Raw genomic sequence first — 27,466 nt, 5'->3', positions numbered from 1 at the left:
ACTGTGTTTCTATTGGCTGCTGTTAGTAGTAAAGAAATAGAGAAAGCATAATCCTCGCCTCCGTGTCCTTAATAGAATTGAAAATTCTTGTCACGAATGTTTGCAAATTTTTAATTGTAGCTGCTGCGGAGTTTACCCTGAGGCAAGTCGCGTTCCGGGTGCTCGGGATAATAAATCTGTAATTTCAAAGACAACGTGTCCGCGTAATTAATACGAGCGTACCGGTATAGTAGTGGGCAAAAGAACGTGAATCATGCTCATTTCAGTAAGTTCCCAACAAAGCCAGAGTGACAAGCGAAGCTTGTATTAACATCTGCAAAACAGTCTGTCAGTGATTAAAAGCCCCATAAAACAGTTATACTGGTTGTGGGCGGGAAAGAGAAGTTTTTTGGCGCAGTTCGCTGCGTCGGTTTCTTTTCTCCAAGTTACCTGCACCTTTCCAAGATGGCGCCCGCGGAAGAGGAATCAGTTTCAGCCGAACCCGCCGCCATCTTGGAATAATCACTTTCACTTGATAACAACGTGTCCTCTTTCTATGCCCAATACTCTGTTTTCCTGCGGCTGCTACAGGCACATGGGGGTTAAAAACAACCGGGGTGACAGCGGCTCTGGTTAGTACCTCTCGTCTTTCATCCTCTCAACCCCCTGTGTGCCCCATCTCCAACAACTTCGGTAGTGCTCAGAGTCCGCTGCAGCCTTGGGGTTCCCCTCGTCCCGGTATGAACCGGAGGCACCAGGGTCCGAACTCCCTGCCCTCCACATAGCTAGGGGGGCCCTTTTACCCCCACCCCTTGCAGCCTCGTAGCTACCGTGCGCCCTTTACCGCCCCCAACACCCCTTCCCGGCTTCAAGGCTCACCTAGAAGTCCGTTTAACCCCCAGCCCGCACTAGAGCTGCCCAGAGCCCCCTCCAGGCCCAGGGGCGTCAAGTTCTTATACAGCACTTCGTTGCCATCTGGTAACTGTTCTATTTTGCATCAGAGGCAGCATGTGAACTCTTTATTTGACATCTCTTTAAGCTGCTCCCTGCGATTTTATTTTGTTGGGCTGCTACTTCTGCATTGCTTTAGGAGTGCGCTCAGTCTCTGCCTCTGTGTTGCTCTGCACATGCTGCTCCCTATTACTATTTACTGTTTATCCGTACGTGTGATACCGCTGAATCGATTTACCGTGGACCGTGCTTGCTACCCATGAATTGTTATAATTTACATAATGGTGCAACAAGAGAATTGTTTACCTGGTCTGTCCTCGTCTTGCTGCTACTTCGGAATTGTTTTAGTTTGTATTTACTGGCTTACATGTTGCTCACTCTCAATACCGTTTGCTACATCTAGTGATACTCTTCCTCTGAGTTGTGCATTCCACACAACAAAATCTGTCCCCTCCCAGGATGCACCATTATATTACCCTTCACACCTATAATCAACTCAGTTGGGCACATCTTCGCCACTCAGGAATGGGCCCTACACATTCACCCAGGTCCCATTACCACACCTGCAAGCTCATCTGCTGCCAGATATCCTTGCTACTGGCTTGAGCCTCTATCCTAAGCCCTCTGTTTAACACTGCTTTGCAACCACTCCACATGTTACACTAAGTCTAATCCTTTAGCATCCTGACTGTAGCACCTTTTTAGGTCTTGCCTGAGACAGTGCATGCGCTGCAGCTTGCATTCTTTCTTAATAAAACAAGCATTTGCAATGCAATAGGTCTTGCACTTTTTAAAGTTAGAGCTGTTGGCGTTGAATTTTTTTTTTGCAGTGGAGTAATTATGATTGCATCGCGTTATTGTCATTGGTATAGAAAAGCTAAATTACAAAACATTGCCATTTTCAATGTGAGCAGCTGTTTTTTATTAAATGCAAGACCTATTCTTGAGCAGCCTCCGTAATTACTTCCATTTATTTTATTTGAGTAAAAGTAACCTCTCAAGCAGCTAAAACATGTCTCTGCTTGCTGGCTCGCAGGCCAGAGCATTGGCAAGACTCAGTTATAGGGGAGTAGTGTGTAAAAAAAATAATAAAGGGAAATAACTTTTTTTCACAAGGCCTTATTTTGATTGATTTGTGCATAAGTTAATGCTGGTCTACTTTTTTTACCGTTTGTGATAACTTTATTTCGGTCGACGACCATAAAAGCACAGGCAAAGTATGTTCATACAATAAAATACATAAATAATTAAGAACCAGCGGTTAAAACATTATTATACAATCAGTTATCAAACGAAAAATGGCCATCATTATAATTAGTCACAATTAATCAAAGTGGACCTTCTGCGCCACATGCCGTACAAAAAGCGGGAGACCGAGAACACAATGACGAGGGATGTATCATATTTTAAAATTCTAACGGCTTGAGCACAATGTTTTAGTCCAAGATTTCTACATAGTGGTACCAGCCAAGCTCTCCGGATTGCCCTATAAGCAGGGCAAAAAAACAAAACATGGGCAATGTCTTCTTTGCTATTATTGCAGACAGGGCAGATTCCCTCCTCTTGACCTGCCCATTTGCAGGTCAGTGTCCCAAGTGGCAGGCAACCGTGCCTTAATTGTGTATATAGTTTTCTTGCAGGGGGAGGTTCTATTTGGTCCAGAAATTCCTCCCTCCTGGGCACGAGTTTTACCTGCAAAAATTCTGAAGACAACCTGCCCATACTTGGCGAACGGTGCAGCAGACTTAGGATGTAGTGCCTCAAAGAGGCCAGCAGCACAGTTCTCCACACCACTGGACAGATCTCCGCCGGGGTCTCCCATATTTGGGGCAATCCTATTCGATAGGCAATAGTTTTAATGTGGAGCAGCGAGGGTATTTTCTTACTCTTCAACGACCCCCAGACAGCAGCGAACTCAGCTCTGTAATCCGCAAGCTCAGGTACTGTCCAGAGCCTTCTCCAGTACAGGAGGGGTCGGGCCGCTAATAGTTCAGAGATGGGCTCCACACCTAGGTCAAATCTCAAGGGTATGAGCGGGGTGCTTTGGCGTAGACCAATCAGATTCCTCATAAAGGCCCGTTCAACCCTGAGAAGGCTTGCTGTACTCGAATGTCCCCAAAGTTCTGCACCGTAAGTTACAGCAGGTCTAGCTTGAACACTGTAGATTTCAAGCGCTGGGGAGACTGCCTTAAATTGCGTTGTCTGCTGGAACTTACCTATGCCTCCTAGAATCTATGAGAGCTTTAGGGTAGATTTGGCTACCTGAGGGCCCCAACCAAAGTCCTCAGTCAAAGTGACCCCCAGGTATACAAAGGTTCTCACGCTTTCGAGCGGGGTGCCGTTTAATGTAGGGCTAGGGCGAGTGCGTTTCGGGGGACCGAAGAGCATAAATTTCGTTTTCTCTAAATTAATCTCGAGTCCCCGCGAGGCACAGAATGAGACAAAACCGTCCAGAACCCGCTGGATGCCTGTTGATGTTCGCGACAACAACACGGTGTCGTCTGCGAACATCAGAGCAGGCCCCCGACCTGATGCCAACCAAGGTGCATCGCTACCCCTGACTCTATCTAGTTCCCCCACCAGGCCATTTATATAGAGACTAAAGAGCGTAGGAGCCAGGGCGCAGCCCTTGCGTACGCCTCTAGTTACAGGGAAACGTGCAGATAGTTCCCCGTTCTTCCCGCACCTCACTCGGGCATAGTTCCCTGCATGAAACCGCTTCAAGGCCTCCAATAGATAGGGAGGAAGGCCAAGGTCTTTTAAGACCCTCCATAAACTCTCCCTCGGCACAAGGTCGAAAGCGGCCTGCAGGTCTACGAAGACCAGGTAGAGGCTGCCACCCTCGACACTTACGGTCTTCAAAAAAAGGACCTGCAGCCTAAAGAGTTGGTCCATGGTCGAGATCCCTGATCTAAAGCCAGCCTGAAGGGTAGTCATTACTTCATGCTCCTCCGCCCATCCCAGTATTCTATCCAGGAGTATCCGGCCCATCAGTTTCTGGGTAGTGTCCAAGAGACTGATTGGTCTATTATTTGACGGCTCCAAAGGGCACCCCTTCTTGAAAATGGGGACGATCTCGGCCCCCGCCCAGGTGTCGGGTATCTTTGCCCCCAGTAGGACTGCATAAAACAATATGGTTAGGTACGGAGCCCAGATCTTTGGCTGAGAACGGAAAAGGTCACCCGGTACCCTATCGAGGCCTGGTGCTTTGTTAGGGAGTTGTCTAATGATTGCAGTCTCCACCTCCTTTGCTGAGATACTCTCACCACTTCTCGGGCCATCCTCGCCTCAGTGTCCCTATGGTCTATCTGGTGACCCATGCCCGAGGCCCCCCGCAGTCGACACTCGTGCGGGGGGTCTTGGGCAGGAGGGACCTTCTAACTCTAGCATCCCAGACCTATCTAAATGGTCACTGTAGCCGGTCACAGGGCTAGTGTAGAGTGCAGAGAAATACGCCTCCACACTGAGGGGGGGATATTTGGTAGAGGGGTCCCCCCACCATCATTTGCACCGGAATTTACTAATGCCCAGAATAGTTTGGCATCTTTTGTCACAAGGGCACCTCTGAGTTCTTCCCACCTGGCTTCTTCCCACTCTCTTTTGCCCCTGGTCAGCTCCTTTTTGTAAATCAGTCTAGCTGCCCTAATGTTCTCTCTATCTTTTGCCTTAATTGCCGCAAGGAGCTTCTTTTTTGAGTTCTTGCATGCATCATTAAACCAGGGATGAGTTTTTGAAACATGCTTCTTAATTCTACTTATGGGGTAAAACACATCCCCCTAGTACCTCAACTAGCTGTTTATGCGTATCTAGTGCCTGCTGCCAGCCAGGCGAGTCACCCATCTGCGCTATAAAAGGGATAGCGAGTTGGTAGATTTTGGCAAGCTTTGAGGTTGAATCTACAAGGTGGGGCCACTTAACCCTCCTTCTGTTATTGGTCAGCGTGAGGAGAAGTGTCATCGTGGCAGGTATGTGGTCAGGGGTGGTTAATCCAAATGACCCTGGTTTGAAAGTTACTACCAGGGCATTGTGATCACTGTCCTGTCTTTGAATGACCCTAAATTCTTTCAGCTTATCCCAGTTTTTAGCATCCACCATTAGGTAGTCAATGATGGTTGTTTTGTTTGCCCGATTAAAAGTTGCCATTGCTGGGCGGTCAGGGTCCAGTCTCCCATTGCACGCCCGCAGGGATGTCGCAAGGGAGAAACATTTTATTTGGAGCACAAGGGGTGTCCATGCCCTGACGGGGGCAATATTCGGGTCCGGGATATGCCATAGTGCATCTACCTCGTCTTGGTCACCCAGTTCTAGAATACCCAGAGGTTCAAATTGGCAGTTAAAATCCCCTCCGAGGATTATTGAGATAGAGGGGTCTAGCCCTTGAATGAAGGAATTCAGGGCTCTAAATGTAGCTGATTCCTGGCCATTCTTAGATGTCCTCGAGTAGGTGTTTATTATTGCTACTAGGGGTTGGCTTGGGGGTTCTATTAAGACACACTTAATGTCCGGGGAATTTGTTTGAATTTTGGTTGCTTGGATTCCCAGGTGAGTTCCTATCCAAATTGATAGCCCGCCCGACGGGCGCGCTCTGCCTGTGGATACGGCCAAGATATTAAACGTTGCAAAGGTCGCACTCGAGCTCTCTTCTAGTGCCCAGGTCTCTTGCATCAGGCAGATGTCATATGCTGCCATAAAGGTGGCCCACTAGGGAGTAAGCAGCTTGTTTTTTAGCCCGGCTATATTCCAGGAGACCAATTTGAGGCATCCTTCTTCTGAGCTTTCTGATCCTTCGACTTCCCTAATCCCCCTATTGTTAATCCTTTCCCTTACTATGTTGACAGCTTTTGGAACCTCCCTCAGCGTTTGTGGCAGAATATTTTCCTCTGGTGCCCCTGAGCTTCTGTGTACTGCATTTGTGGCTTCTGAGGGTGACATTCCTCCTTGACTAAGTCAGTCTACATCTTCCAGAACACTGAACCTATTCCAGTGTGGCTGTATCGGGAGTAGTGAACCGTAGGAAGGTCTACTTTTTGTTTTTAAAGAGTGAGAGGTGACCGGATGGAAGGAGGGGATGGATTACAGAAAGTGCAAAGAAGATTTATGTGACTGTCTTGGAAACGTATAAAACGGCAAATAAACAACTGAATCACACACAGAAAAACTAACATTACAAGACTTTGCATACAAAACAAATATGAAAATTACAAGGCAAAGTGGCGCTGAAGTTGTCCGTCCAAAATTGTGTTTCAAGTTAAACTTCATGATAACTTCTGAACCATTAAATTAATACTTTGTAAAGAAAAACATATCGTTGGTATCCTTAATTTGACCGTACATGCCATTTAACAAAGAAACACAGGGTGCTGGGTTCATGGGGTAGCATGCTTATCATTTCTATTATTTCCTTCTCCTTGATACTGCTTGTTTTATTGATATTGAGCATGTGTCTTGATGGTAATTATTGTCTTACGGCAAGTTAGCACAGTAACTTTGAGAGGTAATTGTGGTGGGGGTTAAAGGAAATAATCGAAGTGATAATCATGCTACCTCATGAACCCAGCACCCTGCGTTTCTTTGTTAAATGGCATGTACGGTCAAATTTCGGAAAAGTTTGGCACCTTCATAAGCAACCAAGTTCATCTGCTTGGGGCGCCCTCCTCGAGTACTTCCAACAACTTACTTGAAACAACCATTCACCCCCATGAAACCGATGGGGTTTCAGCAGTGCATACACATTCTCCCTCACTTACTCCTCAGGTGGCACAGGTTTAATACCCATTAATTCCTTTAGGGATTTCTGCCTGTGTTCTGTAGTGCCCTCAGTCTCCCTTGATCTGTTGCCGTTCAACCTTCTGGCCCACGGCCTCTACCTGCTAGCCCAAACCTCAGTTCAGCTTGCACTGCCGACAACACAACAGAAAGAGCCTCACCCTAGTCTTACACAAGTGTCCTTGGCAGGTCTTGCCTACCTTTGGGTCTGAATCGTCATTTATCTCCCCTAATTCAGTGGTAGCATCCCTGTTAGTTTAGTGTGCCATAAAAGCATACCGCTGCATAGTGCCCTTTTACCTCCTGCTCACCTAACTCATTACCTACCTTGCATGCTACTGCTTTGCAATTTTTTGAGATGTGGTTCGATATTGTGTCTGAATCTCGTGAAGGTCTCCTGATGCTGTCTTTGTTGGCACAACCCCCCCAATAAAAACAACAAGCATTTGCAATGCAATAGGTCTCGCAGTAGGAAAGTGGGATCTATTGTAAATCACAATTTTTTTTATTATGTGTTGGCTTTGAAAATATATAAATTAATAGCATTGTTATTTACAAAGCGAATAGCTTACACTTTCCTAATGCGAGTCCTATTGGCTATGGCAATGCTTGTTGGTAGCAAGCAAGGACCGTGCTGTTGTGGTGCTGAGTGATGTGGTTGTGTCCCTGAGTGATGTGGTGGTGTCCTTGAGTGATGTGGTGGTGTCCCTGAGTGATGTGGTGGTGTCCCCGAGTGATGTGGTGGTGTCCCCGAGTGATGTGGTGGTGTCCCCGAGTGATGTGGTGGTGTCCCCTAGTGATGTGGTGGTGCCCCTGAGTGATGTGGTGATGCCCCTGAGTGATGTGGTGATGCCCCTGAGTGTATGTGGTGATGCCCCTGAGTGTATGTGGTGATGCCCCTGAGTGTATGTGGTGATGCCCCTGAGTGTATGTGGTGATGCCCCTGAGTGTATGTGGTGATGCCCCTGAGTGTATGTGGTGGTGTCCCAGAGTGATGTGGTGGTGCCCCTGAGTGATGTGGTAGTGCCCCTGAGTGATGTGGTGGTGCCCCTGAGTGATGTGGTGGTGCCCCTGAGTGATGTGGTGGTGCCCCTGAGTGATGTGGTGGTGCCCCTGAGTGATGTGGTGGTGCCCCTGAGTGATGTGGTGATGCCCCTGAGTGATGTGGTGATGCCCCTGAGTGTATGTGGTGATGCCCCTGAGTGTATGTGGTGATGCCCCTGAGTGTATGTGGTGATGCCCCTGAGTGTATGTGGTGATGCCCCTGAGTGTATGTGGTGATGCCCCTGAGTGTATGTGGTGGTGTCCCAGAGTGATGTGGTGGTGCCCCTGAGTGATGTGGTAGTGCCCCTGAGTGATGTGGTGGTGCCCCTGAGTGATGTGGTGGTGCCCCTGAGTGATGTGGTGGTGCCCCTGAGTGATGTGGTGGTGTCCGTGAGTGATGTGGTGGTGTCCCTGAGTGATGTGGTGGTGTCCCTGAGTGATATGGTGGTGTCCCAGAGTGATGTGGTGGTGTCCCAGAGTGATGTGGCGGTGCGTTAGTGATATGGTGGTGCCCTACAGTGATGTGGTGGTGTTGTGAGGCGTGCAGCAGTGTGAGGCGTGCAGCAGTGTGAGGGCAATAGATAGATAGAGCGAGGGCGATAGAGTGAGGCAGATAGCTAGATTGATAGAGAGTGAGGGTGATAGAGAGATAGAGTGAGGGCGATAGATAGATAGATAAATAGAGTGAGGGTGATAGATAGAGTGAGGGCGATAGATAGATGTGTGTGTGTGGTTGTGTGTGTTGGTGTGAGTGGTTGTATGTGTGTATGGTTGTGGTTGTATTTGTGTGTGTGGCTGTATGTGTGGTTGGGTGTTGGGTGTGGTTGTGTGTGTGGTGTGGTTGTGTGTGTGGTTGTGTGAGAGATTGTTTGTGTGGTGTGGTTGTGTGTGGTTGGGTGTGACTGTGTGTGTGTATAGTTGTGTGTGTGGTTGTGGTTGGGTGTGTGTCGGGGTTGGGTGTGTGTGGTTGGGTGTTTGGTTGTGTGTTTGGTTGTGTGTGAGATTGTGTGTGTGGTGTGATTCTGTGTGTTTGTGTGTGTGCGTGGTTGTATGTGTGCTTGCGGTTAGAGAAGGATGTATGTGGAAGAGAGCAGCAGATCAGCACGGGAGAAGAGACCGGGGAGTTGGAGAAGGGGGCGGGGTGGAAGAGATCCGCAGATCAGCATGGGAGAACAGAACAGGGAGTTAAAGAAGGAGGCGGTGGAAGAGAGCAGCAGATTAGCACAGGAGAAGAGAAGAGAACGGAGTTAAATAAGGAGGTGGGGTGGAAGAGAGCAGCAGATCAGCACAGGAGAAGAGAACAGGGAGTTAAAGAAGGAAGCGGGGTGGAAGAGAGCAGCAGATCAACAGAAGGAGAAAAGAAGATAACAGCGAGTTAGAGAAGGAGGTGTGTGGAAGAGGCAGCAGATCAGCACAGCAGAAGAGAACAGGGAGTTAAAGAAGGAGGTGGGGTGAAGACAGCAGCAGATTAGCACAGTAGAAGAGAACAGGGAGGTAGAGGAGGCGGGTTGAAAAGAGTAGCAGATCAGCTCTGGAGAAGAGAAGTGAACAGGGAGTTAGAGAAGGAGGTGGGTGGAAGAGAGCAGCTTAACAGCACAGCAGAAGAGAATATGGAGATAAAGAAGGTGGCGGGTGGAAGAGAGCAGCAGATCCGCACAGGAGAAGAGACAGGGAGTTAAAGAAGGAGGTGGGTGGAAAAGTACAGCATATCGGCACAGGAGAAGAGAAGAGAACATGGAGCTAGAAAAGGAGGCGGTGGAATAGAGCAGCAGATCAGTACGGGAGAAGAGAAGTGAACAGGGAATTAGAAAAGGAGGCGGGTGGAAGAGAGCAGCAGATCAGCACAGGAGAATAGAACAGGGAGTTAAAGAAGGAGGCGGGTGGAAGAGAACAGCAGATCAGCACAGGAGAAGAGAACAGGGAGTTAAAGAAGGAGGTGGGGTGGAAGAGAGCAGTAGATCAGCACAGGAGAAGAGAACAGGGAGTTAAAGAAGGAAGTGAGGTGAAAGAGACCAGCAGATCAGCACAGGAGAACAGAAGAGAACAGGGAGTTAGAGAAGGAGATGATGGAAGGGAACAGCAGATCAGCACAGGAGAAAAAAAACGAATTAAAGAAGGAGGTGGGGTGGAAGAGAGCAGCATATCAGCACAGGAGAAGAGAACAGGGAGTTAAAGAAGGAAGCGGGTGGAAGAGAGCAGCATATCAGCAGAGGGAGAAAAGAAGAGAACAGGGAGTTAGAGAAGGGGGTGTGTGGAAGAGGCAGCAGATCAGCACAGCAGAAGAGAACAGGGAGGTAGAGAAGGAGGCGGGTTGAAGTGAGCAGCAGATCAGCTCTGGAGAAGAGAAGTGAACAGGGAGTTAGAGAAGGAGGTGGGTGGAAGAGAGCAGCATAACAGCACAGCAGAAGAGAATATGGAGATAAAGAAGGTGGCGGGTGGAAGAGAGCAGCAGATCAGCACAGGAGAAGAGACAAGGAGTTAAAGAAGGAGGCGGGTGGAAAAGAACAGCATATCGGCACAGGAGAAGAGAAGAGAACAGGGAGCTAGAGAAGGAGGCGGTGGAATAGAGCAGCAGATCAGTACGGGAGAAGAGAAGTGAACAGGGAATTAGAGAAGGAGGTGGGTGGAAGAGAGCAGCAGATCAGCACAGCAGAAGAGAACATGGAGTTAAAGAAGGAGGTGGGGTGGATGAGAGCAGCAGATCAGCACAAGAGAAGAGAACAGGGAGTTAAAGAAGGAGGCGGGTGGAAAAGAACAGCAGATCGGCACAAGAGAAGAGAACAGGGAGCTAGAGAAGGAGGCGGTGGAAGAGAGCAGCAGATCAGTATGGTAGAAAAGAAGTAAACAGGGAATTAGAGAAGGCGGTAGAGTGAGTGAGGGCGGTAGAGTGAGGGAGGTAGAGTGGTAGAGTGAGGGCGGTAAAGTGAGGGGGAGGGTGATAGATAGATAGAGTGAGGGTGGAGTTGGAGGGTGGCGTTGGAGGGTGGCGTTGAGTGATGTGGTGGTGGCCCTGAGTGGTGTCCCTGAGTGATGTGGTGGTGCCCCTGAGTGATGTGGGGGTGCCCCTGAGTGATGTGGGGGTGCCGCTGAGTGAGGTTGTTGTGTCCTTGAGTGAGGTGGTGGTGTTGTGTGGCGTGCAGCAGTGTGTGGCGTGCAGGAGTGTGTGGCGTGCAGGAGTGTGAGTCATGTGGTAGTGTGCAGCATGCAGCAGTGTGTGGCGTGCAGCAGTGTGTGGCGTGCAGCAGTTGAGTCGTGTGGTAGTGTGCAGCATGCAGCAGGGTGAGTAATGCAGCAGTGTGCAGCATGCAGAAGTGTGCAGCAGTGTGCAGCATGCAGCAGTGTGTGGCGTGCAGCAGTGTGTGGCGTGCAGCAGTGTGTGGCGTGCAGCAGGGTGAGTAGTGCAGCAGTGTGAGTAGTGCAGCAGTGTGAGTAATGCAGCAGTGTGCAGCAGTGGGAGGCGGGCAGCAGTGGGAGGCGGGCAGCAGTGTGCAGCATGCAGTAGTATGAGTAATGCAGCAGTGTGCAGCATGAAGCAGTGATGTGTGCAGCAGTGTGTGGCGTGCAGCAGTGTGAGGCATGAGGTGAGGGTGTGTGTGAGGACGAGAGGGGGTGAGTGAGGGTGAGGGGGCGTGAGGGTGAGAGGGTGGGTGAGCGGGTGGGGGTGTGTGAGGGTGAGGGGGTTATGAGGGGGGGTGAGTATGTGAGGGTGAGGGTGAGAGGGTGGGTGAGGGTGAGAGGATGGGTGAGAGTGTGGGTGAGGGGTGTGTGAGGGCGATGCTATTTTTACTCTGCAAAAATGAGGCTTCCCGGAGATTACATAGGAATAAATGTTTATTTTTACTGCTTTTGCACCATGTTGTTGGATATAGTTGTGAACGGTACAGAACATTATGCAGCTGTGCTATGAAGTTTTTTTATTTTAATTATGTCTGAGCGAGATGCTGTTACAGTGCTACCGGTGCAAGTACGTCTTTTGTGAGTAAGTTAAAAAAATCAGTCTTGCTTGAGACATTTTTTTTTAATTAAGTTGATGTGTAAATGATATGCAAACAGTGTCAGATGGGTAGCTTTTTTAAATAAAAATTGATTGAGCATACCGTCTGAAGTATTTAGAAATCTCATCAGAGTGGAGAAGTTAAGTAAGGAGGATGTGTGTGTCTAGCTTCTGCTCTACTGGTGCCGTGTCTAAAACTTTAAATTAAAAGAGGATGTCCGTGTGTGTCTTGGGATCAACTGGCAGTGCGCAGAGGGGGGCGGGGGAGAGCATTCCTTTGAAGTCTGAAGCGCGATGGTGTGAATGCCAAATTGAAAACCGATTCGGATTTCAGCCCCAGCTGGCTACACATTAAAAACAACACTGAAAAAGAAAGATGCCAGAGAAAACAAGTCGGAGCCACAACTGTATGGACATGACGTTTTTGAGTGTTTCAGGGATTATAAGGGACTAACAGCCCGCGAGTGTCGCGCAAAAATTATTTTAAAAAAAAGCTCTGGCATTGCGCAGAGGGGGACGGGGGAGAGAATTCCTTTGAAGTCTGAAGCTCTCGGCATTGCTGTGGCGGGTCTGATGCGATGATGCGACAAATGGTGGTTTGTGACGTGGCGGGGGAGCGGAAGGGATTCCTTTGAAGTCTGATGCCTGGCTCGGGGAGCAAATGGGTGCGAGGCTGATGGGTTTGACGTGCATGTGCGTCTCACATGAGTGCATCACATGAACTGGACGTAATCCGCACTTGGTAGAGATTATGTTTTGCCTACTATATACTCGCCTATTAATCCCTGCCGAATATAATAGGCGAGACCTAAAAATAAGGGTCATAACTTTCTGGAATAGCACCAGCTTTGTACGTAGTGAAGTGTGGTGTTGCAGGATCGGCTGGATGTACAGGATCCAAATTCACCCATGGGTAAAATATTTTAAAGTGATAGCTGTGTTTCCTTAGGCTACAATAATGACTATTCTCCAACCTCCATACTACAATCAATAGGGAGCTCGTAAGGAGAAGTAGGGTAACCGATATTAGAAAGGATTTTTCTGCATTAGTAACAAACCTTAAGGTCCTGTGTATTTCCACCGCGAGTATTCAAATTCAAGCCCACCACATACTTTAGGATAATGGATGTGAGGCAATAAACCATCTTGTGAAATTAGAGCATTGTTTTATTAGTGAGTTCCAGAACTGTATTCTCCATGGATGTACAACACACGAAATGCACACTGTATATTTGAAAGGCTTTAATGATAATTAATGCCCTACCCTAGTGCAGACTACTATACATTTTATAACCAGAATAAACAGACCAGTCATGATAAAATAGGCAATAAAACATTGTTAAAAAGAATGGCAACATGTTAATGGTTTTCGATTCAATAAATCGATTCGGGAATCCATCCCTTTCTAGGCCCTAGAGGAGCTAAATCAGTTCATCACAAAAAGCCCCTAGGAGTTTCTCCGATGTGAAGTCAGACACACACTCTAACAAGATGTTTTCCAGTCTAGTCGTCTCCTGAGCTTGGCTTCCTATTCAATGTCAAGTTGTAGCTCTGTTTTGGCATTCTAAACAGCACTAGAACAGATAAGACTAGAGCGGCTAGTCTAAGTCTGCTGAATTGTCTGCATATTATGTGCCCTTCTCTCCCTGAAGATGTTCCATTCAGTAAGATGGATATGTGTTCATTGTAATAAACATTTCACATAACGGAGTCAGACCTTGTGATCTGTGATTTTAAAATACACAAATCATCAAATGAATTCTGTTGCACCCTAATTTAAAAGATTGATATGAACTATTTGTTGTGCTATCAAAACAATACAACCTAGTGGTATATGATAAAGGAAAACATTATTTACAATGAATGGAGAGTAGACAGGAAAAAATGAAAGCATGTGACAAAGGGAGCTGGTGGTGATTGTTTGTGCCAATGATAAGCACCTGCACTTTGAGTTTTGACCATAGGAACGTAAGACGACAGCTCGTGCAACCCAATCTATACCACTCCCTTCTGATGGACACATGCATGTATGTCACGAAGTGTGCAGCACAATGTGGTCTTGAATTGGTTAGTGAATACTGCAAAATGTTTGAGCTAACAGATTGCTTTGAACCACTTCTACCAAGCTGCATTTGTGATAACTTGTGTAGGCTTGCAGTCCTTCTGTTGGAATGTCAGTCAAACTACTACCCACTAAAAGAGCTGGTGGAGGTTTTCTGAGCCAACAGAATGAGCTTGAACTATTTGACCAGAGAAAATAGTAAGCAGCAAACCACACAATCCCTTAAGACATCTGTCATCTGACAAGTAACAAAAGTAATAAACCTTTATATGTTGGAAGATATGCACAACTAGCTACACTTGAATTTGTCACCAAGTATAGCTTAAATGAGTTTACAGACTGCCTTGAACTACTTCTACCATGATACATTTGGGTAGATTGGCGCAGGCATGCAAAGTGTGCAATCTCTTAGGATAGATTTGTACACTGGGAGAGGTGAATACTGAAGTTTTGTGGGTGGAAATGATTGCTGTTGGTGTGGGGATGGTATTGGTGAGGAGGCTATGGTAGCAGGGCAGTGGTGAATAGGGGAGCTTAGCGAAACGTGTGAAGTGATCACTGGAGTTGGTGGGCTGCGTCTCAAAAGTTTGATGTTGTGGGTGAGACACAAGTGCGCTTTATTTGCAATAACAAGAATGATAAGATAGGTACGTTTACCTCCAGGTTGGGGCTTTACATCTTGAGATGCTATGCTTGAAGTATGTGCCCCCCTCAAGCAACATTAAGAAAATTGCGTTTCCTTTTTTTTGTTATATTGAAGGGAAAATGAGGGTGTTCTAAAAGAGCTGCATGGCTGAAGCTGTGCCTAAAGTGAGAGATCAGTATGTGTAGGTGAATGCACAGGTAGTCCATTTTCAGTAGACTAAACAAAGGTCCTATCAGTTCCCTTTACTTATTTTGTCTGTCAAGCAACAGTATGTGGGGTTGTACTGTGTTCCTAAAGAGGCAGTTTCATAAATTAAATGGACTTTCCAAACAAAATGAATTTAGCAAATAACGTGCAAATGTTTTGTGCAGATGAAGAACGGACTATCTGGAAAATAAAATTTTGAACAATCCGCACAAGTAGGCTCCATGGAGAAAGTACGCTGCATTCCTCTTTCTTATAAACTCTCTCACTTTGAAGTCAGCTGAATGCAAAATATCCAGGCTCCCACAAAAACAAAGCTCGACATTTGACCTCTGTCTTTAAATGCCTAAAAAACATGAGGAAAAAAGAACAAGATTTAAATTAGTTTGGGCGGATACCGTGAACACAGCATTCTCATCAGAACTGAACCTGGACAGCCTAAAGCAAATAACACCCGCAAGTGGGAAGCAAGAAAACATGAGTCACAACCCACAAAGCCAATGGCAAGCGTCGGACAGAATGCATTCCCAGGTCAACTTTCAAAACTCCCCAAGATGTCTTTATCTTTCCACACAGCTGCGTTGCATTGGAGGGCTACGACCTCAAAACACCAGCAAGACAGAAGAAAGTATGTCCTGTGGGTCTTCCAACATGGGTCCAGTTGTAAAATTTAAGCCCTCGATTTAAGCAAATTGACCCCCCACTGAATGCTGAGATTTAATATTGGGAATTCAGCCCTGATCCTAAATATCAAGTCTATAGGCCACAGTTCATATTTCTGTATTAACCAAACATATTGTAGTGCAGTTCCTATACCCCTTATAGGTTCTGCACACTGGAATAATATACACTATAGTTTTTGCATAGTACTAAGGTCAATATACTCCTATCGAGTATATTAAACGTAATTGCTTTGTGTGCCAGCTAACCTTAATTACTTTGTGTGCCAGCTAACTTAAAAGTCACTAAAAACTTCTCGAATAAACAAGAAGGGATTAGTTTCTGACAACCGCATAAATATGACAACTTTGTTTCCCTTTAGAATCGGACCAGTTCTCAGAATCGTGGAAACAATAGATAACAGTTTCACTTAGTCAATCGTGCATGCTTAGTTTCTTCAGAGTTACACAGAAATAGACACACGTTTCAATAAAAGCGTTTATTGAACAGTCTTATTTCTCGTGCAAGAGATATGAGCTGTTAACAATAGTAAGACAGTATGGGAAATATAATAAGTACAGCGAGAGCAGTAAGAAGAAATAATCCAAGCAGGGAATGTCCCATGGATTAAGGGTCTAATTTCTAAGAACTCGTTGTGACGTGGGATGGACGGATGTAGGTGACCATGACTGTATTTGGATAGCATGACTGATGCCTAAATAAGGACTGGGATTCTATGCCTAAATAAGGGCAATGTGAGTTGTGCCTATAAAAGGGCATGATTCTGAAAACCTATGTACGGTATCTAAATCGAAACACAACAATATAAATGTAATATTTATCACGCTGTTTAAAATAGCAATAAATATGGATGAGAAAAAAGGGATGTTAAGGAATTTCACATAATGCATTACGTTTGTTTTAAGAGGAAGAGTTTAACAATACATAAAGCACAATGCTGAATACAAGACTAGTTCCCGTTGGGGACATATTGGTCTCAACGAGCCCCTCCACCCTTCTAGACTGATAATCGGGAACAATATTTGGTATTGGTCTCTGAGGCCGGTTTTACTGCACAACTTTCCCCTAACCACATTCTTCTGCCCACATAAGTTAAACCACATCCTGCTTAAAAGGAACTGAAATGGCAAAACAGCGGCTGAAGCAACTAAGCCTTCAGTAGAAATGTTTTTGGGACTCTTTTGATGAAAACAAATATTAAGTTTGTTTTTATTTTTTATGTCATCTGCTACAATTTAATGTCAAAGTACACCGACAATTTTTCTTATTAATGGATAAAAACAATGTTTAATTTCAAAGTAATAGTAAATAAGCAACAACTCTTTTAATGCACTAACGGGTACATTCCCCTGAAATATAAACACCAAACATTTGTAATGCGGCGCATGGTAGAGGACCAAGTGAATTGATGTAATTTCATTTTCAATTTCCTTATTAAAAAGTCCTACTTCTTTACACAGGCAAGACTCCTACTTACAGTAAATTAGAAGTGTTTTGCCTGCATTTGTTTACATTGGAGGAAGGAGCTACACCCTAAAAGAAGGTGTTGTACGTTAACCAGTGCTGTAGCACTGCCTTTCTCTTCACGGGTGCTAACTCATCCTGGAGTGCTAGCTTCATGAACGCCTTAGCAAGGCACTTACCCTGAGGCATTTGTTGGCCCCCACTCACTTTGCCCTGTGTGTTAGGGATGCCCTCTTATGTTCAATGTCATCCTCTCTTTGTGTGTCATGACGAGAGTGTGCTTGAGCACATCTTAGAGGGAACACAGTTCAAAATACAGGCAGGTGGCATCCATTTTTTTGGGCATTTGTATCTAAAGCACATTATTTAAAACATTTGTATGTGTAATTGTAATCACACAATCAGAATAGGTACTTATTTTCATGACGTAAAATGTTAAAAGCCTATAGAGCAAACTAGGTACCACCAGACATTCAAAACATTTTCTGACCAGCACAACCTCTGTTTACCAAACAGTAAGGCCATAACCTCTCTGTAATCAAGTCCCTAATACACTCCTGAAATCCCACAGTACCCCCTGATTTGGTGGGATTTATACTTTTCTCTCTGCTTTAATTTCTCTCTATTGGCACAAATTATAACTGCAAACTGACATGAAACCCACACTGACAATACAATGCAAGCAGTGTGGTTCAGCAGAGAACGCAATTAATAAAGAAAACCAGATTAAGAACCTACTTCATTTTCTATTTGCACCTTAACTCCAGTAGATGGTCGATTGGGATGGACTCGGCAACCGAAGTAAGTTCTATAGAGGGCTAGACTGTGGCTTCTGCTCCCATTGATATTTGCAGTCATATTTCTAGTTGTGATCAATATCCCACCCATCCTAACTTTCTTTCAGAACCTACAGATTAGAGTAACTTTACTGTGAACTCTACTTACTAACACTAATAAGCTTTCCTAACGTGTTTGATACATTTACAGTACTAACCCCACCTAAACGTAGCTAATTCAGCACTTAAATTGTTAGCCAGCTGGCTCTATAAAGCCCAAAATAAGTTGGATCTCAGGTGTGTGAGGTTGTCAATCTTTCATCAGGATGTGCCATTAAACCACTTCATTAGTCCAGTCTCTGGTCGTAGATTGGTCACGTTGTAGGACTTGTAAGTATTAATAGTGTTGAGTTCTAGACAGCACAGGTTTATATCCGACTCCTTTCCCAAAAAGCTCTACTGAACACACAGCTATGTCATAGACTCCAGCCTGGGTGGCTAGACACACAATTTGAACCTCATGATCCTAAAAGGGTTACTCTCCCAGAGATGCCAACCCTCGTTAGGTGTGCATGATGTAGTTCAGCAATCTGTGATAACTATCCAGGTGCACGAGGGATGACAACCACCTTAGGCGAAGCAAGACTTATGTATGTTAATCTTTTGCCATCCAAATTGGTCAGAATATTGGAAACTGCATTTTATGGGTATGTACCGAGCACCTCAAACAAAGCAATACTAATCGCTTTAAACCAGGTAATCCCCTTAATTTAGCTTCATATCACCTATTACAGATTTTAAATACTGATACAGGATCCTCAGTAAAATCTTAGCACACAGATTACTACTCTTGTTGAACACTTTAATACATGCAGACCAAAATGGCTTCATCCCTTTTAACACATCTCTGAATATTAGAGGCCTCTAAGGTATTATGGAAAAGGCTACTGGTCTTTGGCCATGCATGGCCTGTATGGCCTTGGACTTGAAGACAGCTTTTGATGGGTAACTGGTGCGATATGGCCAAAGTACTGGTAAAATGTGTGATAAGCAAATGATCCAAAGGATCAAGATCCTCGATGCCAGGCCAATGGCCAGCGTGAAATCTGGACGATTCATTTCAGGATTCTATTAAGTGGGGAGAGGATGTTGTCGATGTGCCAGAACGAGTAAGACAAATCACTTGTTCTCTGGAACAAATTCCAATTTATTTCGTAATGCTTTGAGACAAAGGAAAAACATTTTACAGCCAACACTTGTTTCGTCCCCTTACACTGGCCATCTGACGTGGGGCTTCTTCAGGGCGTTGAGGATCAGATAAAGGTTTAGGAATACAATAAGATCCTTTCCCTGTGTAGCGTTATTCTTAAGATCCAAATAATAAGCATCTGCTGTCGCTAACGATACGTCGGCAAGGCCAGGTGCCCGTCTTGAACCACTGAATCACTGAGCTACTGAACCACCAGCAGTTTTGGGGGATGAATGGGCAACTCAACTGGGAGATGCTAATCATGCGACCTCATTATATGGAAATGATCTACTTTATTTAGGGATGTTGAGTGTGATCTCTCAAATTCTTCAAATAGTCTCAGCTGCTTCAAAGAACTATCAAGCATGTGCATTAATTGGAGTAAATTCTGCATATTCCCAACATCCCTTACACTACCAAAGTGTAGAGTTATTTTAGGGGTACAGGAGATTCAATAGGTAGGAGTTATTGCCTGATAATTGGGTGTCAATATATCAGCTGAAGGGTGACTTTTCAGGGGAGAATTTAGGATCTGTGGCTCACATAGCGAGATCTCGGGTTGCAACTTGTACATGCTCCCTTTTTACACTATGGGCCATATAATTCTATCTATTCAAAATGATTATGCTGCCATATCTTCAGTACAGTTTATTTCCTCCTTGCTCCTCAAACAAAATGTTTGTGATCTTAACTTTATGCTGAGTGATCTGAAATGGAATTTAACAGGAGACGAGTGGTATTGGCAAAATTAAAACTGCCAAAAGATAAGGGCGGGCAGAGCCCTGTTTTTGAAGATTTTTATCTGGAAGCCCAGCCCAAAGGGGGGCGTACTGGTTAGCAGAGAGTCACAGAGATGAATATGGTTATACTCCTGCGCTAAAACGGTATAGTAACTTTCAGCAAATTTTATAGTGCCTTAACTGCCAAAGGCCTTCCTGTCCTAGCGTGCACCACACTGTGTGGTTTGAAGCAAAGTCTGATCAAAACCTGTGCAGTTAAGCTATATGCACATGTGAGTCCTCTTAAGCAGTTCCATACATAAGCTGGCATCTTTCCTGCATAGGACTTGATGCAATGGGAGATGGCGGGCTTCACACAAAATCAGTGACATGTCCATCTATTAGAAGAGCTAAGTGGGCTGTCCTGTGGCCAATTGCTACTTTATGGGAGAAGAACTAATGCAATTAAATGGCAATGGAACATCATCCTGGAGCGTGCTTGATTATAAACAGTAAGAACAATGAGGGATGTCAGACCTCTGGTCATCTGGTTCTATAAAGCAGTACTGAAACATTCAAGCATTCCTCTCGTCCAACTTTGGGGCACATGGGAAACAGACAGAGTGTGCGTTCAGTGACATGGAATGGCAAAATATACCCTTGCCTGTCTGCGTAAAATCTCCCAGATTTCAGAATTCATTTATACAATTTAACATGTTAGAGATTACCTACCTTACCCAGCAGAAAATGAACAAGATAACTCCGACCCCCGCTTAAGAAAGCCCACGCGGCTATGGGATGCAAAAGGGCTTCAGACTCATGCTATAGGACTGCCCTTATACAAACAGAGGCTTGTATTCTGGGGTTATTCCAGAGACCTAAAAAGGGGAAAATGGATTTTAGATTATTGATTTGGCTTTCATAATAGGTAAGAGAGCTATTACAATACTTTGAAAGAACCCCACACACCATTGCAGATGTAGAGAGCCTTGCACTGCACAGAGGGTAAAGACTGGTATTAAGGAAGTGGCTGATGGCACATAAATGTCACAATTTAAAGCATAATCTGCTTGTAAATATAAACTATGTTTGTATATGTAAACTATGTATGCTTGGAGGATAGAATACAAAGTAAAGTGAGCATGCTCCCAAAGAATTATATCGGATCCTTGAGACATTCGTCAAGCCAACTGCTAGTGTAGGCTTAGATGATTTTTCTCAAAGTCTGTGTGAGGAAGTCTCTCTGTATTTCGAAAATAAAATTGACTCCATTTATGACAAGATTTTGGTGTCCCAAACAGAAAGAGGTACTCTGAATACACCTCTCCCCAATAAGAACACCAATTTCTCTCTGACCACCTTCCCTCCCATTAATAGTGAAGAACTCGAAACACTAATGATCCATGTAAAATCTGGATCTCCAGAAGATCTGATTCCTGCCAAAATCTTAATCCCCCTGAGTCCTTTGCTAGGCCCCTATATTCAAGAGGTAATAAATCAGTCCTTAAAGAAGGGAAACGTGCCCACTGTGTGGAAGAGAGCGGTGGTGAACCCCATCCGCCAAGAATGCTGCTCTCCCGTGGTCGGAACTTCCCAACCTCCGACCCATCTCCCTCCTACCCTATTTTGGTAAGCTTGCAGAGAAACACGTCAACGCACACCTGTCCATCTACATCGAGGCAGCGGGCGGCCTAGACCACTCTCAATCTGGTTTTAGGCCTAACCATAGCACAGAGTCAGCTCTCCTGTCAGTGACCGATACTATCAGGATGTCACTTGATGGGGGGAGCTCAGTGATTCTGGTGCTATTGGATCTGTCTGCTGCCTTCGACACGGTGTCGCATGACATCCTTCTCGGCCGGTTGAGGGAGGTGGGAATAAAAGGGGCTGCCATGGCATGGCTAGAAAGCTTTCTTGCGGACCGCCAACAAGGTGTCAAATTAGGCTCCTACAACTCCATCTGTAGGAAGCTGACCAAGGGTGTGCCACAGGGCTCTTGCTTGAGCCCCACGTTATTTAACGTATATGTGGCCCCCTTGGCTGACATCATAAGATCTTACGGGTTCACCCCAATCTCCTATGCTGACGACACCCAGCTGCTGTTTCCCTTCCAAACTCTTACACCAACGGTTATAAAATCTTTCCAAAATGGTATGCGAGCCGTGGCAGATTGGATGGCCCACAACTTCCTCCAATGCAACGTGACCAAGACTGAAGTCATGTTGTTTGGAGGGGCCACACTGCTATGGTCCCCCGACTGGTGGCCATCTGAGCTAGGACCTGTTCCGGTACCAAAGCAGACCGTAAAAAATCTGGGAGTGCGTCTAGATCAAGCACTGATCCTAAAAGACCACGTCAACCAAGTCACGGGAGCTTGTTTCCGAGTGATAGGGTTGCTTCGACGCATATTCCCCTTCCTACCTGACATCCATAGGAAGACGCTGGTACAAGCACTGGTCATCGGCCGGATGGATTATTGCAATGGACTGCTTATCTCTGCCAATCAAGAACAGCTGGGTAGGCTGCAGGTGGTACAGAATACCGCGGCAAGACTCATTTTAAATGCTTTGCCCCGTACTCCCTCACGCCCTCTCCTCTCTTCACTTCACTGGCTTCCGGTGAAACAGCGCATTGACTTCAAAGTATGTTGTATAATGCACAAATGTATCTACGGATCCGGCCCTCAATATCTAAGAGACATATTTGTCCCCTACTTGCCAAGACGTGCTCTACGCTCCAGTAGCACTATGCTGCTTCAGGTCCCTAGGGTGATGAGAGCAAGACAGGGAGGACGGGCCATCTCACTTAAAGGCCCGATGCTCTGGAATTCTCTGCCCCCATTGCTAAGACATACTTCCAACCATCTGTCCTTTAGAAGGAAGTTAAAAACATATCTTTTTTCCCAAGACTAATGTCTTCCCCCGCAATCGCAGTAGCCATATGTCCTTGGTAGCTCCATGATACCTGCTCAGAAGCCACGCGCGGAGATACCCCTTCGGGGCTGATTCAGGCGCGAAATAAGCATATAAATAAATAAATAAATAAATAAATGCATATGTCAGTCCCCTGAGAATTGATCGAATAGGGTATTAAATGTTTTCTCATGCTAATCCTGATTTGATTAATATGGGACCACGAATAGGGAGTTAGGGGTGTACATGTTAATATAGTGCTGCCTTTTAATGTATCTCCGAAGACAGTGTTTTGCAATGAATGAAATATTTTAAAAATAAAAGGTGAAGCACGCCATGAGGACTCGCAGCCCTATCATTCACATAAAGGGTACTCTCAACCCTTCACTACCCTGTCCTGTTGTCACTTGCCCCAGCACAACCATTGTCTCCCATTCATATACATAAAAATGGCAACAAACAACTTTGGAAAAATAAGCTGAAACAATGACCTTGCATTTTCTAGAAAAGCCACCTTTGCATCCTTTATATGTGACATAGTCAGGTCATTGGAATTATGCGGAAGGGGATAACCAAATTATTGAGCAGGGTTTATTAAATTATGTGGCAAGAAAATGCAAATTATGTGGGTTAATGCAGCACATAATCTCCTACGCCGACGACACCCAGCTGATCCTCTCCCTGACCAACGACCCCGCCGCCGCCAGAGCCAACCTGCACGAAGGGATGAAAGAGGTAGCCGAGTGGATGACGACCAGCCGCCTGAAACTGAACTCGGACAAGACGGAGGTCCTCATCCTGGGCTCCTCACCCTCCGCCTGGGACGACTCCTGGTGGCCTCCCGCCCTGGGCACCGCACCCAAACCGACAGACCATGCACGCAACCTGGGCTTCATCCTGGACTCCTCCCTCTCCATGACCAGGCAAGTCAACAACGTCTCCTCGGCGTGCTTCAACATCCTACGCATGCTACGGAAGATCTTCTGGTGGATCCCCACCGAGACCAGGAAGACCGTCACCCAGGCCCTCGTCACCAGCCGACTGGACTACGGCAACGCCCTCTACGCCGGTACCACCGCCAAGCTCCAGAAGAGACTCCAGCGGATCCAGAACGCCTCAGCCAGACTCATCCTCGACATCCCACGAACCAGCCACATCTCCGGACATCTGAGAGACCTTCACTGGCTCCCCGTCAACAAAAGAATCACCTTCCGCCTCCTCACCCACGCACACAAAGCCCTACACGACCAAGGCCCGAGCTACCTCAACAGCCGAGTCAACTTCTACGCTCCCAAACGCCACCTCCGATCAGCCAACCACGCCCTCGCCGCCGTCCCCCGCATCCGAAGAGCGACTACAGGAGGAAGGTCCTTCTCCTACCTGGCCGCCAAGACCTGGAACTCCCTCCCGACCGACCTGCGCCTGACCCAAGACCACCTCTCCTTCAGGAAGAAGCTGAAGACCTGGCTGTTCGAGCAGTAGCGGCACCCCCCCCCAGCGCCTTGAGACCCTACGGGTATGTAGCGCGCTTTATAAGTGTCACTGATTGATTGATTGATTTAGTGATAGTATCAGTTCGTTATTTTGTCACTTCTACACGCAACACTCTCTGGACAAACGCTTCACCTTGTGTTAGTGCTAGTTTTACACCCTAATACCACAATAAGTATCTGAAAAGTAAACAGTCAATCTTTGTGAAGTGGCTTCTGCTGCACTGCAGCAAGTGTTGCTGCATTTTGTTTTGTAACTTGATATGTTTAAGCTAGAAACAAAATGTATTTTTGTGTCAAAATCTGCAAAGGATACTTGTAAACTCTTTTAACAAAATTTATGACAGGAATATTTTTGGTGCATAAGTGAACACCAGACCCCTTTTTAACTACCAATTCACAATTGATGTTCTTCTCTTTTACAGCCTGAATGGTTGCTGATGAACAGACTTGTTGTAGGATATGATACTCTTAACACTGCAGCCGCACACCATCCGCAGCAACTGTGGTAAAAAAGAATCGTACCACAGTAAGGAGTGTGAGGAAACACTTGAAGATCACATCTGTATACAGATCAGTTCTTTTGTGGGGACATCGCATGCTAGCGCACAGAGTGCCAGTAAACCTTTACCCCCCCTTCAATAAGTACACAAATTCGAGATTTATCTCTTATCACTTGTACTAGAGTGAGGGAAAACAATCACTTTTGATGGCTTTGCTATATCAAAACATCTGTACTGGGGAGAAAACACATATGGACTGCATGGAGAGTTTCACCCAAACCTCAAATATATTCCAGAAGCAAAGGGTTCAGGCCCCAAAGAAGATGTACCAGAGTATAGAATGTGAAAAAAACATAACTTCCAAGTCATCTTTATTGAATCATCAAAAAACCCATATGTGGCACAAACCTCACCAGTGTACAGTATGTGGGAAAAGCTTCACTCAAAAGTCTGATCTGGTGAAGCATCAAAGAATCCATACTGGAGAAAAACCGTACCAGTGTATGGACTGTGGGAAAAGCTTCACTAACAAGTCCTCTTTATTAAATCATCAAAGAATCCATACAGGGGAGAAACCACACCAATGTACGGAATGTGGGAAAAGCTTCACTGAAAAGTCTGATCTGGCGAAGCATCAAAGAATCCATACTGGAGAAAAACCATACCAGTGTATGGACTGTGGGAAAAGCTTCACTCAAAAGTCAGATCTGGGGAAGCATCAAAGAATCCATACTGGGGAAAAACCATACCAGTGTATAGACTGTGGGAAAAGCTTTACTAACCAGTCATCTTTATTAAATCATCAAAGAATCCATACTGGGGAGAAACCACACCAGTGTATGGAATGTGGGAAAAGCTTCACTGTAAAGGCAGATCTGGTGAAGCATCAAAGAATCCACACTGGTGAGAAACCATACCAGTGTACGGAGTGTGGGAAAAGCTTCATTAGCAAGTCATCTTTAGTAAATCATCAAAGAGTCCATACAGGAGAGAAACCGCACCAATGTACAGACTGTGAAAAAAGCTTCACTCAAAAGTCAAATCTTGTGCAACATCAAAGAATCCATACTGGGGAAAAACCGTACCGGTGTATGGACTGTGGGAAAAGCTTCACTCAAAAGTCAGATCTGGGGAAACATCAAAGAATCCACACTGGTGAGAAACCATACCATTGTACAGACTGTGGGAAAAGCTTCACTAACAAGTCATCTTTAGTAATTCATCAAAGAGTCCATACAGGAGAGAAACCACACCAATGTACAGGCTGTGGAAAAAGCTTCACTCAAAAGTCAAGACTGGTGCAGCATCAAAGAATCCATACTGGGGAAAAACCGTACCAGTGTATGGACTGTGGGAAAAGCTTCACTCAAAAGTCAGATTTGGGGAAGCATCAGAGAATCCATACTGAGGAAAAACCGCACCAGTGCACAGACTGTGGGAAAAGCTACACTGAAAAGTCAGATTTGGTGAAGCATCAAACAGTCCATACTGGAGAAAAACCATACCACTGCACAGAGTGCCAGAAAACCTTCACTTATCGAAAATCCTTGTTATATCATCAAAGGATCCATAGTGGGGAGAAACCATACCAATGTGAAATGTGTGACAAGCGCTTCAGTAGGAGTGCAAATCTTTACACACATCGTAGAAAACATACTGGAGAAAAACCATACAAATGTACAGAGTGTGAAAAAAGCTTCAGTCAGAGGGGTAATCTATACTCTCATCAGAGGATCCATACTGGGGAAAAACCATATCAGTGTCCAGAGTGCAAGAAAAGCTGCTCTTTTTTGTCATCTTTAGTACTGCATCTCAGAGTCCATACTGGGGAGAAACCGTATCAATGTACGGAGTGTGACAGATGCTTCATTGATAAATCAGGTTTATCTCGTCATGGGAAAGTTCATGCTCCGGTGAAATCACGCAAGTGTACTGAGTGTGACAAAAGCTTCAGTCTACTGTCTCATCTCCAACCACTACAGAACATTCATACCAGGGAGAAACCATACCAATGTACAGAATGCCAGAAAAGCTTCAGTGGAAACAATGAATTCAGCACATGTGAGCTGATACATATTAAGGAGAAACCTTATCAGTGTTCAGAGTGTGAGAAAACCTTTGCTCAAAGGTATCATCTGGTACGCCATCAGAGAATCCACACTGGGGAGAAACCATACCAGTGTACTGAGTGCACGAAAAGCTTTAGTCGATGCTCAAGTCTTTATAGGCATCAGAGAATCCATACTGGGGAGAAACCATACCAGTGTAGTAGGTGTAAGAAAACATTCAGTCAATCCTCACTTCTTTACAGGCATCAGACGATCCACACAGGATAAAAACCACTCTAGTGTACATATTGGAAGAAAAGCTTCACTAGGACAGCTTTATTAAAACATTGCTGCATCCATACTTCACCTTGTTTAATATTTTAGAAGGGCTTATGCAGTTGTCAGCCTTGAGATCTGGTCAGAGGATGTAGTTGGGGCACAATTCATGGTTTAAAAAGACCAGCTGCAACTTGCAGTGAGCCTCAGAGTTTAGTAATGCAGAATACGAACACAGCATGGAACTACTTAAGAAACTGCTGTATACTCATAAGAAGATTTCTCTATCAACATACAAGACATGTATTCCTGTGCGGAAGGTGCCGGTATGATGTGCCGTTACGATGATGGATATATTTACAAAGACGACCTCCACATGAAGCTATAGGTCAAATTGTGGATGGGCAGGAGGAGTCTTACATTCCGGGAACTCCTCAAGCCAGACTAGCATAACCAGTTCACTTCCAACTTAGTTTAATGACCATATTTAAAAAATATATATTTTTATTAACCTTTAGTTACAACACAATCAACTATTGTGGTGGATCAAGTCTTAATGACAATGTGGTACAGAAGTAATGTGAATTGGAGTTCTGCATCTGTGAATTGGAGGTCTACATCTGTCAAAAGGATATATTTATTTCAATAAATTCCAACCCAACAACGTGGTGCCACCCCGAGAATCATCTCTATGCCATCAAT

The 27,466-nt window shown here is 45.4% G+C and overlaps 1 protein-coding gene across 1 annotated transcript in view; it reads left to right on the top strand.

Moving 5' to 3' along the window:
- The first annotated feature begins 539 nt into the window (after positions 1 to 539).
- Positions 540 to 27,466, top strand: part of LOC147724943 (uncharacterized) — a 322,726-nt gene continuing 295,799 nt past the window's right edge. Inside the window, exons 1-2 of the mRNA XM_086966443.1 lie at positions 540 to 611; positions 24,363 to 26,729. Of these exons, the coding sequence (XP_086822569.1) occupies positions 24,647 to 26,729 (2,083 nt within the window). The 5' untranslated portion in view covers positions 540 to 611; positions 24,363 to 24,646. The remainder of the gene's footprint in view (positions 612 to 24,362; positions 26,730 to 27,466) is intronic.

Source organism: Lissotriton vulgaris, chromosome 4_1 (genome assembly GCF_964263255.1).
Source record: "Lissotriton vulgaris chromosome 4_1, aLisVul1.2, whole genome shotgun sequence".
Taxonomy (NCBI): domain Eukaryota; kingdom Metazoa; phylum Chordata; class Amphibia; order Caudata; family Salamandridae; genus Lissotriton; species Lissotriton vulgaris.
Note: the sequence above shows the minus strand (reverse complement) of the source record. Positions and strands in the feature narration are given on the sequence as shown.